This window comes from Salvelinus sp. IW2-2015, linkage group LG33 (genome assembly GCF_002910315.2).
Source record: "Salvelinus sp. IW2-2015 linkage group LG33, ASM291031v2, whole genome shotgun sequence".
Lineage (NCBI taxonomy): Eukaryota > Metazoa > Chordata > Actinopteri > Salmoniformes > Salmonidae > Salvelinus > Salvelinus sp. IW2-2015.
The window spans coordinates 14,995,353-15,009,984 of NC_036872.1; the positions used below are offsets into that span (position 1 = coordinate 14,995,353).

Consider the following 14,632-nt stretch of genomic DNA (forward strand, 5'->3'; position numbering starts at 1 on the left):
ATACCAAATGTGCCATAATAATGAGTTGCTGAGTGGTTTTGCTGTGATTTACTTTGGTAAATGTTTTCTATACAACAAAAAATAACAAACAAAATAAGACTGACTGCTGTCATTTATTTTAATGTTACAAAATTCTGACAATACTGATTAAACTAAGGACAAATTGTTCTCCAGTAACTGCCTAAATTCCTGTCTCGTTAAATACTGTATAATAGAAATGCGAGCCAAGGATCAAGGCTCCACGAATGAGTATTCAGCTCGGAAGCTCCCGTTGCTTTGCAGGTACTCGCCATGAAATTCTATCTCTGCCATGTTTCCAGCTGATCGCCAGTCAAAAAGCTGTTGGCCCTTGAACACGTTGGTCTTCAAGACGTCTACATCTCGTATCTAATGGAGATGGTATTAGAGGCATAATGTTATCTACAATGGCATACATTTCAAGATTCATGGTTTAATGTATACTCAACTAGTTTGCATTGATGAATATACTGAAAAGCAAGAGAGAACAGTCTCCCTCCTCCCTGACCATAATGAAGGTGGACTGGGCTGCTGTGCTGTTGACCACAGGGCCCATGCTCAGAGCCCGGATCCTAATCTTCACTGAGGGAGGGGCGTTGATGAGGACTCGACAGGTGTGACTGCCCAACGCTGAGGTCATCGTTGGATTCTCAATGACCCCGCTGGGAGCAAACAGCTGGACATCACAGTCTGTAGGAGCAACAGAAAGAAGCATGTGGGTATGTATTAAATTGACCAAATAATATGTCCTTCTAAAAATCTATTGTTCCAGCTCTGTAACAACATGCCACTCTGCCTTCTGTTTCAGCCAATACAGTAGCAGCTCAGTGTTACCCTGGTGGTGACTCTTCTTGTTGTTCTTCTGACTGCTGTAAGTGAGCAGCACTCCGTTTCCAGGGGACAAGAGATGCTGGCGCACCAGCAGGACGTTGGTCCTGGAGGTCAGTTCAGTGTCCTCAAGCTGGTCACACTTCCTGACCAGTACCAGCCTGTCATAGAACGCCACATACTCCCCTAAGCATGCACACACACACACACACACGCACACACGCACACACACACAGGGTTATTGTTGTCCATTTCGGTTGCCATAGATAGACAGTACAAAGGGTATTATAAAATGTCTCACTTTTCTTGCAGCTTAGGGAGCTGGACTCTACTTTCATGTGGATGACCTCATCCAGGGGCCGGCCTATTGACAGGATGCAGCGACCTGTCTCATGTCTCAAGTCCACTGTGCCTGACTCCCCCAGCAGAAGCTGCCCACACAGACCTAGATAGCGACACACAGTAGATAACTATTACATTAGCTGATGGAGCTCTCTCAATGCTTGGTCTATGCCTTTTCTGATGAGTGCTAAAGAAGCAGAGTTCTGCCACCTTACTGGTTTTAGGTGTCACAGTGGGCATGGCTGGGGTGATCAGTTCTGTTGCAGTCGGGGGTGTCTGGGTCAGGCTGAGAGTAGGAGACAGCTCCTCATCCATGGGAGTGACTTCCATGCCCTGGGGACTGGGTAACTGGTCCCTGGTCTCTAGTGAGGGGGCGTTGGTGGTGTGTGTGTGGGTGAGGGGACTAGTCWTCTCTAAGACCCTGCAGTCGTCCATCTGGCAGCCCCGGATGGTGATGGGCTTGGGCATGTGCATGCAGAGCAGTGGGCTGAGGGGCTCAGGCTTAGTGGGTCCCATGCAGGACACTGCTCTCGACTGGATCCCATACCCACACGGCACTGAACACTGAGAGACAACAGAAAAGTTAGTCAACAGTACATCTACATAATTTATAAATCACTCATGTATGAAAACACCACTGGCCACTGTACCTACCTGATTCCAGTCTTTCACGTCCCATCTGAAGGTGCACACCTGCAYCAGACAGGGTACCGTGGTAGCAGGTTTAACGGCTGCATGGCATCTCTCCTCAGACACCTCACTGTCCTCCCCATGGATATACTCAACACATGAGACATGCCTCCTGGCTAACCCCAGATCACAAGACATAGAACAGGCCCCCGTCCTCAGCACTCTCCACCTGGATAGTATTATCTCAAGTTCAAGTTTATTTACACCCAGCAATACATAAAGAAATCTCTATATGGCACTGTCTGTTGACACTCACATAGCATTCAAGACAAACTGAAATCCATGGGTGGTGAATTCCACATTTAGATTCTCTTTTTTACCCTGGTCTTCTAGCCAGTGTTCAGTGTCTGTTTACCGTTTACCTGGCTGGTCAGGTGTTGGAGTTGCATGGATTACCTGGATGTGCAGCTGTTGGAGTTGCATGGATTACCTGGCTGGACAGCTGTTGGAGTTGCATGTGACCACTGCTATGGGTTTGGTCATGTTACTGCACTCTGTATTGTTCACAACCACCTCCTCATCTCCCTCGGTCTCCTGGGAGCAGTATAGCACCCTATGGGCCACGCCTCCTCCACACGACACACTGCACACTCCCTGCTTGTAGCGCCACCTGCATGGGAAACACACTGCTGTTACCCTGCTATGACAGAGCTGTCATTCTTGTACTTGAAAGGATCAACTCACATGGGAGGGCAAGGGGAAGGGTTGCAGGACTCTGTGTGAGGCTCTGGTTTGCTGGAGGCATCACAGTAGACCTCAGGCACCGCTAGCCTGGTCTGGTGGTCCAGACATGAAAACCACACCTGCAGGGTACCTACACATGTATACGGCTTGTGTTGACCAAGGTACCACACTGTCTTTCTAAAAATGGAAGGGATTATCTGGTCTAACTTACCATTTCCGCAGGTCTTTGAGCATTGGCCTATCATAGGGCTCCAAACATACACTGTTAGGTACCTGGAGCGGTACCTTAAACCAGGGGATTTGTTAAGTATAGGTTGATCCTGGTAAAGACAAATGGATGGATGTCAAAGTTCCACCTTCTCCAGTATGATGTCTTAGAATTCGGTGTGCACATTTATGAGATGTATTATAGATCTCTGCTGTACCTGTCCCTTAGACTCCCAGCCAATAGGGCAGACATCGATCACACAAGACACTAAGACAGGTGGTTTGAAGAGCCCTGAACACAAGCTATGGTCCACCTCAACATCATGACCACCTTCGGACCGCACACATGTCACAACGCGTTTGGCCGCTCCGGGCCCACACACCGCTGAACACTCCCCGGCTTCTGACGCATTCCACCTGTCACACGCATCCACCCCAAAAAATTCTATATCAACACTGTACTGGGCCATTAACCTACATGGTGCAACTTGGACCTTGTTTGCTTCATGTACATATTGTATTTGATTATAAAAATATGTATACCTTGCAGGGCAGGGTTGAAAGTTGCATGTATCCACTGATTGTGTGGCTGAGTGTTGTGGACATTCAGAAACGGCCACCTGTAGGACATCTGCTCCTTGCCTTTGAACACATCTCACAGGGCGCACTTTCTCTCCACCACCACACAAGGCACTGCAGGGCCCAAACTCTCCCATCTCCCAGCTGGAGAACACAACACAGGACATTGATCAATCAGTTTGATGAAAGTTTAAGAGTTCTAGGTGTGACAGTGTGCAGTGAATGTAGAGTGGACCTGGGGGGACAGGCTGGGAGGTGACAGGTTGTCTGCTGAAGCAGGAGAAGGGGAGCTGAATCACAGTAGACCTCCTCCAGATGCTCCTTGGTGTCTTCATCCATACAGACATACATAGATTTCTGTATGCCTACAAGAAAAAGAGAGAACAGTGGATCTATAAGAACAGTGACATTTGGAAAGCCTTAAAGTACACCCACAACAAACAAACTAAATATATTTATTCAACAATCATTTGTAAAAAAATATATATAATTCAAAATGACTCTTACCAGAGCCACAAGTGACAGAGCAGGATGTTGTAACAACAGTCCACTTGCCCCTGGGTATCTCTTTTATAAAAGCATTATTACTAATGGGAGTATAAAAGTGGTAGGTGATGTTTGGACTGGTTTGTTCTCCATATTCTTTTCCATATTTCCGATAGACCTGTTGGAGCAAAAAACAAATGTCATATTCCTTTGTATTTTGAGGAGTCAGTAAAGTTCTATATGTGTGTGTACATAGTGAATGGAGATACTGTTCCTCTTCTATATGTGTCTCTCACAGTTAGCCCCTCTGATATTTGGAGTGTCTGTTGCCATGTCTGGGAATGTCTCTCTCCCTGCTGACCTGTATGTGTGTCTCCTCTGTAACAGTTCCATGTAGCAGCAGCTCCTCCATGAGAGGCAGGAGGTCAGGGGTCAGGTACAGACGATAAACCAGACGACCGTCCTCCAGAGGAGAGGGGTGAGTGATGTTTAACGCAATGCCGCCACTCCCAGACACAACATACTGATTCCCAATCAACACCGCTATGGGTAAAAACACCAGACACATTGCTTATTGTCCTTTATATGATTTGGGGTTTCTTTTCAAACCACCCAAGGTCACCCCAGATACTCACCCAGGTGAGTGAAGACAGGTGCCCTGTTGACAATGTGAACCTGAGTGGCGTTTACTGGCAGGGTCAGGAATGTGACGTACTCTGAGAATCAATTAAGCAGGGAAAATCTAGTTTAATTACTGGAATGAGATGGAGGTAGAAATGATCACTCTCCAGACTGAAGAATGGGGATATTTGAGCTGTTACCTCTGGCCTGACCACCACTGTAAGACTGAGAGGTGAGACTGCAAGAGGAGCCATCCCCTCCACATACCCCACACACATCCTCCACCTTCCCAGACTTCAACACTCCATCACAGCCAAACAGCTAGTGGAAGAAATTATTCGCCCATTAGCTTATGAGGACATGTCAGGTCTAATAATTTCTCAAAGTGTCTCTAGAACTCTCTAAGGTGGAGAAACCGAAGCTGGCCTTTACCTGGCACATCCCTCCTAGACAAGCTGTCGTGGCACCAAGGGGAGCTGGACTGTCTGGTTCACAACGAGTCCCATCCACAAACTGAGACCCACGGCTCACAATGAAGTTCTCTCCCTTACACTGGCACATGTACCTGCACTGTTCATCCCCTGGTCATGGGGGAAAATCAGAGGAATACAGTGGAGGGAGTCAGTAATGTAGTAGTTTGTCCTTTGTTTATTGCCCTCCATCCCAATGACCCAACCATTCCCCATTGGCAAGGTGTCTTGGCCCACCTGTGACAAAGCCTACAGCGGGGATCCAGGTGTAGAGGGAGGCCGTGTTGGGGGACAGGTACAGGGGCTGTAGATCTGTCTGGGCGCACTGCTCTGCCATGAAGGCCAGCTGGGTCCTTTCACACTGCTACTCAGACAGCATAGTGTGAGGGGAAGAATGGCGAACATTGCTTGTGTTCACACCCTATGTTTCAGTTAACATCCTTCTGACGACCAATTGAACTTTCGATCATAATAGTCTTTTGAAGAGAAGCAACATTTCTATTTCCAATTCAACTTCCCTCATTCCACTCGAAGCATGTGTATGGAGTGATTTCAGTGCTAACAGAAATTGTTTTTGAATTACATAATTTAGGATATAGATTTTTATAATGTAATAATTTTTAATCGGTAATGCACAATGATCATATAATTCATAATTTGAATAGAATTTAATGAATATTGCATTCCGTTTTAATTTAATATTCAATATTTATACATTCATCTTCAATAGGGTAGATATTGCATTCATTGTCTGTGTATCAAGTTTCCAAACTTTTATTTAAAGTTGATCAAAGTTTCATATATTCAACTTCTCGGATGCATTCAGATTCAGTTTCAAATTCAGATCTCTAAATTCAGATTCAAAACTTGAGAGAGCCTCCTGGCAAGCCAGGAAAGGTAGAGGAGAAAATATATAATCAAACGCTCTCTGTGGTAAACAGAACTGCCACGCAGAAAAAATATCAGCCCATGGAGAGAAGCACGAGATTGAATTTTACTCAACTTTCTAGAGCAGTTGTCACCAACCGGTCAATCGCGATCGACTGGTCAATCTCCAAGGCATTCCTAGTCGATCGCCAAACATTTCTGTAAAAAAAAAAACTATTTATTTTTTATTCATCTCGGGCTGTTGGCGGTAGGTGCACCTGATTCAGCTGCCTTGTGTGCTGCGTAGATGAACTGTTGCCTTTTTTAACCATTTCATGTGTCTGGAGGTACAAACTCTGCCTTCCCGGCGGGCCGGAGAGCAAATCAAGTGCACTTAGGTCTAACGCTGGCCAAACGGATGGCTCAGATTACCGTGTCCGCAGTAACAGGCATAAAAGAAAGCTACAGCAAAGTTGATACTGTGAGATTTCAAAGCGTTTAAAAGCTGCTGTTTTTATGAGTGAGTTTATGTTCTTAAGCTTCGATCACACCGACAGTGTCATTGCATTTTGATACACCAGAATTACATTAATTTCCAATGAAACGCTGCGTTTGCCTTGCAGCATTGCGTTGCAGAGGCAGTTGCAGTGTGTTCGGTGTGGTGCATACGTTGGATTTATCGAACGTATGCGTCAAACTGTATGCATAGACGGCTTGACGGAAATGGGAGCAGAAGGTGAATGTTGAACTTTTGTTGCATACATATCCAGCTGGTTCTGCATACTATTTTGTGCAATGACGCTGTCAGTGTGTTTGAAGCGTTACGCTTCGATCACACCGACAGCGTCATTGACCACTGTTCTAGAGTTTTCCCTGTTAACATTATCAACGTTTCCCTTTACTGTGGCAATTGTGATTGAATCAACGCAATATTAGCCACTTTCAATGCAACATACCGAAACAAAATGAACYATGCAAGAGATTTTGTTGAAGGCAGAATGCATTGGAGTAGGACTCAGCCTATACTCTACACAGATTGGTGCAGCATAACCAATCAGAGCTGCAGGAGGTCTATATGCAAATAGACCATTGCCATATATGGATCTGGACCATTTATTTTGAACTGGACTGTGTTTACAGCATGAGCGGTCGTGAGTAGATGCGTTTGTTTTGAGATTAAACCGAGAGCTGCATGTAGCCACGTGTGCACATTTTGTTCATATCCTTTGCTTTAGTGAGTTATTAGCTCAGTTATAGATCATTTGTAGTCAGCAATAGGGGAGTGATTACTTCCTACAAGAGCAAAAAACATGTACATTTCTAGACATCTTTGAAAAGCAAGTCAGGTAAAGAGCTTTTTTTTGTCTTAAARGGGCAGTGTTGTAATTTGAGACGGGCTTGAATAAGCTAATTAGCCAATAGGTAGAGGGTAGCATAATTTGTCTGATTCTCTATAATGGTATGGGAATAGTAATGCATCTTATTTTGTAAAGTAGTTTCTTGCATCAGAAAAGGACAAGTGGATAAACAGGTTAATGTCAAGCCCTGCATGTTTTTTTTCAAAAGTCTCATGGAATGTAGGCATACATTGAACACCACACATTGGCTGCTACTGTAGGCTGAATGATAGAACAGCTATTTCCATGTTAAAATGAGAAGCATTTTTCCCCATCGTTTTGATCAAATAGTCACATTAGCCTACTTGACCACTGTTAAAACTGTAACTTAAAGCAGGTACTGCCTCAGTGTTCACAGTAAACGTGATCTGGAAGTTGTACAGAATTTTCACAACGTTCAAGTTTGCACTCAGCAGACCTGAAATTTGCTTAGTGACATATTTTTTTTAGAGGGAACATTGGAAGGGAGTGTCACAAAAACCACAGTTTGGTCCCGATAAGAATATAGTGGAATAGCCCTGTCATAGCCCTTCTAATGATAGCCTTTCCACTCCTTATTTCATCTTGCTCTGACTGGGTTCAAACCAGGTCTCCTGTATGTCACAAGACTGTGTTAGCCCACTTAGCTAAAGCCCATARGAATGAGTTCAGGAAGCTAACTCAAGTCTCCAGCAAGCTTAGTCATCAAAAGAGCGTGGTTCATCRAACCATCTTGGTTACATTTTACCCCCCCTTTGACCTCATACTTAGAGATCACGGCACCAATATAACTAACTGGGTYYGAAATCAGGCCTACTGCACAACAAAAACACTTTCTGTGGAAAAAAGAAGCAGACAGATCTGTGCACCCCATTTAATGAGAGTGCAACAAAGGTGGTTTGGTGATCCATGAATATGATGAGCAACCTTGYCTGAGACATGAAGACGTGTTAGTTTGACTGATGGGGTTCTAACCCAGGTCTCCTGTGCGCCAAATTCATAGGAATAAAATATATTCAACCGTCAGTTTACCACAGAGAGCGTTTGATTCTATCTGTGCTCCTCTACCTTTCCTGGCTGGCAAAGTACCAGGACGTTGTCTCTGGTTTTGAATCTGAATTTTAACATGTGAATGTTAGTTTGTAAACTTGATACACWGAAAATGAATGCAATATCTACCATATTGAAACTGAATAYATAAATATTGAATTTGAATATTCATTGATTTTGAATATTAAATTGAATTAAATTGAAAACYTGTATACTATATACTACATTCAATTCATTTTCAAATCATGAAATACAAGTTCAATTTATGAATTCAATGAATCAATTTGTGCATTACAAATAAAACAATATTACATTCAAATTCAATATCCTAATACAATTTWAAAAAATACAATTTTTAGCACTGAAATCGCTCCATACATGCAGTACATGTACAGTACTCACGGCACAGAATAAATGGTGCAACAATTTACCTTGTAAAAATGACCTACGGAGGCCCACTGTAAACATAAACATGACCTGTGGAGTTTTACCTGCTGGTGACAAAGTTCCGCCTCTGTATCCCTGCCYTTGCAATCATTCCCACCAAATGCAGGTCTGGAAATGAAAACATTTTTTAAATGAAAATTATGAAGACATCCATCAAGAATAATAAACTGTTTGGCTAGCCTATTTGCCAGAAATGTACCACTTGCACTTGAGAGGAGTCATGAGAACTAGTGTTGTAATTGGGCCTGACTGTTGTTTCTTGTTACCGTGGGTTGTTGCATTGCCTGGTCCGGGAAGTGACTCCCCCGCCACATATCCGCGAGCATGGGGAGAACTGGGACCAGCTGGACCAGGACCCGTGCACCACCACAGAGGAAGAGGAGCTGAGCTGGTCTGGGGACACACAGCGGCCCTTCAGGCACCACTAGAGGACATGCAGGGTTAGAGGTCAGGGCTGCTTTCATTTCACAACCCAAATGTTGCATACTTTGACCAAACATAGTCATAATGATTGAATGTGACTAGTGATAACATAAGGCTGTACCTGGTTGGGTGCACACTCTGTCCCATCCAACAGAGGCACCAGCAGACGTTTACATGAGCTGTTGTCATCAGGTTTGATGTGGCAGGAGAGAACACGGCACACAGGCTGACAGGAGGAAAGAATTAACACTGGGAAAGCCTTACCCAGACAGAGCTATAGATACTGTCAACATACTGTATAACCACTCGTATTACTACAGTATAACCATGATAGTATAATCACAGAAGTGGCTGCCATTTAATGTCATAATGTGTCCCTTACCAGGTCAGGGTTGGTGAAGGAGCAGGCCCTGGCGGTGCTACCAAACGCTATCCGGCACTGGTCGTCCACGCCATAGTAAAGGCCTGGCTTCCAGTCTTGCAGAGAGCCAACCAGAACAGGCAAGTCTTTCACACAGTCAGCCTTGCCTTCACTAGAATAGTATAACAAACACATATCTTACTCTCATTACCAGCCTTCTACAATACTCACTGTGTTGTGTACAGTACCACTGACCATTATTACATTTCTGCAGAGTAATCTACTTATGATGAACAGGTCATTATTAAGAGTCCATGTGAGAAACAGCTGGCATGCTTACCTGAAGAATGTGTACAGCTGCTGTCTGCTGCACTGGGACCAGGTGAGATCCACACTGTTGTAGCCTCCATCAGAGGCCATCATAAAGCCACTGCTGCTGCATGTGTTACCAATCCCATCATGGTTTATACCAAAGCTGGGGGAAAGAAGTGAAGATTACTAACTGTAGCTCTTCCCATGCTATTGACAATGTCTTACCTGTGGCCTATCTCATGCCACTATGTCTTACCTGTGGCCTATCTCATGCCACTATGTCTTACCTGTGGCCTATCTCATGCCACTATTCTACTCTGTGGGCCTATCTCATGCCACTATGTCTTACCTGTGGCCTATCTCATGCCACTATGTCTTACCTGTGGCCTAAGCTTTTGATAGTTGCTTAAATAAAATAATCTGTTTTTAATGGTGAGCGAGCGTTGTGCCTTTTCCTTTTCAAGTTACCTGTGGCCTATCTCATGAGCGATGGTGATGCCCAGATCAAAGCCTGTGTCCTCTGTGATTACACAACTCCATTGGCTAGAACATGCCCCGCCTAGCTGGGCCACGCCCCTCACCTGCTTGTTCCCATTGGGCAGCTCCAGATCAAATCTGGTTGAGGACAAACAAATTACAGTAAAGTAAAACCACAAGATTTAYAATTATATAAATGTTCTAACTTCAGACAGACTACAATTCAACTTGAAAAAATAGCACAGGATAAAGTACAATGACCTACCTTGTGATGTATAACACAAGGTCAGCATGCAGGGGGTCCGTGTCATTAGAGGGGATGACCCTTCTGGCCCACTCACACACACTCCTCAGAGACGAGGAGATGTTGGTGGAGATGTTAATCTCTGGCTGAAAGTGAGAACATAGCACTCAGAGAGGGAAGCATTCTTCTGGCTCCTCAGCCAGGCCTCCATGGCAGACTGGCCAACCCAGGTGTGTGTGGGGTTCACAGACATTGTCAGACACTGACCTCTGGTTCTGAGAGGATGATCATACGGACCAGATGCACTCTCATGTTGGCTCCCAGTGTCATGTCCCTCAGCAGCTCTGAGGCCTGTGGGAAGATAACAGGACACACCAACACTGGATGACCACTTTCAATAATCATTCAGATGCCTGACGCAAACAATAACAAACAGACAAAGACAGGCAGGCAGGCAAACAGRCAGGCAGACAGACAGACAAACTCACAATGTTGAGGTTGGTAAGTATGTATCTCTCTGTGTCCTGCCTGTGGACCAGCTGCACGTCAGGCGCCACCACCACTAGCAGCTCCAGGTGGGTCACCTCAGGCATTATGGCTGACCTTTGGCGACGCAGCCTCTTCACTGTCAGGATGAAGACAAAAAGAGCAGTATGCTAACAGAATGTGCGAGGRTGAAGTATGAAACATTAAATACAATGCTATGATACTTGAACACTGACTGTGAGAGTGTCTGGGGGGGCCTCTGGCAGTAAATGGCTGGTGGAACACCAGATGAGGTATTCTTGGACTGGAACAGTTTCTGGCTTCAGTCAGATGAATGTGTTTTTGAAGCACTGGCTGAATGTATAGTCTCTCCTTCTCTTTACCTGCAACAACCAGGCCTTGCTGTTGGAAATAGAAAAACAATTGCAATCCAAATTCATTTAAGAGAATTATGAATGAATAACAGAATACCAGTATAAATAAATAAGTAAACTGTAGAATTGTTTATGTCTTAACTTGGAAAACGTACCATTTTCCTGGCACAGATGGTGAGAAATCCTTTAGTTGAAGGAGGATGTAGAACTTTGGCCTGCTGACAACACATGGCATGACTTTTCCTTATGATGTTGAGAGTGGTGTTCCGAGCTGTCTCTAATGTGGACTGACAGGAGAAGGACTGCTTCCTCTCCCCGAGCCCCAGCACAAAGCGCTTCCCTTCGGTCTCGAAGGAGCATCGCCAGGGGCCAGTGTGGAGCTCCGTAGAGGCACAGTCTGTCCAGATGAGCTGAAACTCCGGCACTGGGGTGAGAAAGGTTACAATACTGTACAGTGGGAAGAAAAAGTATGTGAACCCTTTAGAATTATCTGGATTTCTACATAAATTGGTCATAAAATGTTATCTGATCTTTATCTAAGTCCCAACAATAGACAAACACAGTCTGCTTAAACTAATAACACACAAACAATTATAATTGTTCATGTCTTTATTGAACACACTGTGTAACCATTCACAGTGCAGGTTGGAAAAAGTATGTGAACCCTTGGATTTAATAACAGGTTGACCCTCCTTGGGCAGCAATAACCTCAACCAAACGTTTTCTGTAGTTGCGGATCAGACCTGCACATCGGTCAGGAGGAGTTTTTTTACCATTCCTCTTTACAAAACTGTTTCAGTTCAGCAATATTCTTGGGATGTCTGGTGTGAACCGCTCTCTTGAGGTCATGCCACAGCATCTCAGACGGGTTGAGGTCAGGACTGACTGGGCCACTCCAGAAGGTGTATTTTCTTCTGTTCAAGCCATTCTGTTGTTGATTTACTTCTGTCTTTTGGGTTGTTGTCCTGCTGCATCACCTAACTTCTGTTGAGCTTTAATTGGCAGACAAATAGCCTAACATTCTCCTGCTAAATGTCTTGATAAACTTGGGAATTCATTTTTCCGTCGATGATAGCAAACTGTCCAGGCCCTGAGGCAGCAAAGCAGCCCCAAACCATGATGCTCCCTCCACCATAGTTTATAGTTGGGATGAGGTTTTGATTTTGGTGTGCTGTGCTTTTTTTTCTCCACACATAGTGTTGTGTGTTCCTTCCAAACAAAAACAACTTTAGTTTCATCTGTCCACAGAATGTTTTGCCAGTAGCTCTGTGGAACATCCAGGTGCTCTTTTGCGAACTTCAGATGTGCAGCAATGTTTTTTTGGGATAGCAGTTGCTTCTTCCATGGTGTCCTCCCATTCGTGTTTAGTGTTTTACGTATTGTAGACTCATCAACAGAGATGTTAGCATCTCCAGAGATTTCTGTAAGTCTTTAGCTGACACTCTAGGATTCTTCTTAACCTCATTGAGCATTCTGCGCTGTGCTCTTGCAGTCATCTTTGCAGGACGGCCACTCCTAGGGAGAGTAGCAACAGTGCTGAAATTTCTCCATTTATAGACAATTTGTCTTACAGTGGACTGACTTTTAGAGATACTTTTGTAACCCTTTCCAGCTTTATGCAAGGCAACAATTCTTAATCTTACTGTAGGTCTTCTGAGATCTCTTTTGTTCGAGGCATGGTCAGCATCAGGCAATGCTTCTTGTGAATAGGAAACTCAAATTGTGAGGGTTTTTTTATGGGGCAGGGCAGCTCTAATCAAAATCACCAATCTCGTCTCATTGATTCGACTCCAGGTTAGTTGACTCCTGACTGCAATTAGCTTTTGGAGAAGTCATTAGCCTAGCGGTTCACATGCTTTTTCCAACCTACACTGTGAATGTTTAAATTATGTATTCAATATAGACAAGAAAAATACAATAATTTGTGTGTTATTAGTTTAAGCACACTGTGTGTGTCTATTGTTGTGACTTAGATGAAGATCAGATCAATTTTTATGTCAAATGTATGCAAGAATCCAGGGAATTCCAAAGGGTTCACATACGTTTTCTTGCCGCTGTATGTGAATTATTGTATCCACCATAACGGTTCAGTAGCTCACTGTAACCGTATGGAAACTGTCATTATTCAGTCATACCTGAGGTAGCAGAGTCGGTACCAAAATAAAACACCATGTCCTTTTGATCCAGGGAGTGCAGAAATAGCTGGAGAGGGGATACAAATGAAATGTTGGGGTCATTTTGTGAGCAGCAACATGAGGATTAGAATCACTAATCCATTCCTGGTTTGTATACAGTATGACAGATTACAGCAGGCCTATGTCCACGAGGAGCACAATCAACTGAACAGCAATAATATCTTTACAGAACCCCTGAAAAATGTAACTTTTAAGTGTATCATACAACTGAGATCCTGTGATCTGCCTCTCTGTAGGTAGAGATTTCCGCAGGACGATAAACAGCGCAAGTTGAGGAGGTCAATGTACTTTGCAGATGTCACAAACAGAAGAATCACCAACCACATCCCTGTGTTTTCCACTTACCTCCTCCAATGGAGATCTCATTAGTATTGCTGTGGAGCCTGGCAGCACTGACAGCAGACAAAGCAGCGCCAAGGCTGCCATGTTTCCCCTCTCCTCTCCCTGTGGAACCACACCACACACTACCTGGCCTTGCTATATATCTATCAGAGTAAGAGGACCAAGATCTTCCTTCCAGCCGAGTCTGATAAGACCCAGCCAAATGGGGAAGTGGCAAACAAGTTTACTAAAACATCAGGGGCAGTAGTTGATAAGTGACAGACTTCATTTGTTGATTTTCACTGTGGGAGTAGGTGAAAAGAGCAATGCCAGCTGATTGGCTGGTTGGTGAACACTGTTGTTTATTCTATTGGTCACTGGATGTCACTGGTGGATGTCACAGTGCAGAACAGTACATGTGTCCACAAACTCACTCCTTGCTTGTTTCATGTACAGTATTTTGTTAGTGACGTAGTACTGACGAAAAATTCCATGRGAGTTAGCACATGGAAATGCCATTATAAATAACCTTTTGAACTTGACGACTTGTTGATATACCAATTTCCAGCAATGACGTTCTAACTAAGTGAGCAAATCAAAGAAAAAAACAGGGAAAAAACCAGGATGTTAATTTGGCCTTATCATTTTCACAGAAGCTCTAAACTGAATTTACACAAGTTCACACACACTATCATAAATGCTGCAGGCCATACAGATCATTTTTGTAAGTGTAATATAGTACCACCAGAGGGCGGACAAGGSCCACTGTAACAT

The 14,632-nt window shown here is 44.1% G+C and overlaps 1 protein-coding gene across 1 annotated transcript; it reads right to left on the reverse strand.

Moving 5' to 3' along the window:
- Positions 1-94: 94 nt before the first annotated feature.
- Positions 95-14,105, reverse strand: adamts13 (ADAM metallopeptidase with thrombospondin type 1 motif, 13). Its single transcript, XM_023978357.2, has 31 exons — positions 13,883-14,105; positions 13,478-13,544; positions 11,498-11,766; positions 11,205-11,370; positions 10,971-11,107; positions 10,750-10,833; positions 10,504-10,628; positions 10,230-10,376; positions 9,790-9,924; positions 9,471-9,621; positions 9,210-9,314; positions 8,932-9,089; positions 8,710-8,773; positions 5,163-5,289; positions 4,888-5,036; positions 4,656-4,776; positions 4,470-4,550; positions 4,196-4,377; positions 3,856-4,012; positions 3,584-3,713; positions 3,313-3,492; positions 2,988-3,186; positions 2,774-2,882; positions 2,563-2,692; positions 2,309-2,488; positions 1,843-2,047; positions 1,404-1,752; positions 1,148-1,291; positions 853-1,032; positions 527-708; positions 95-387 (listed from the first exon to the last, which is right to left on the reverse strand). Exons 1-31 carry the CDS (start codon positions 13,961-13,963, stop codon positions 232-234), a joined length of 4,650 nt encoding a protein of 1,549 aa, XP_023834125.1. The 5' UTR covers positions 13,964-14,105; the 3' UTR covers positions 95-231.
- Positions 14,106-14,632: the final 527 nt, after the last annotated feature.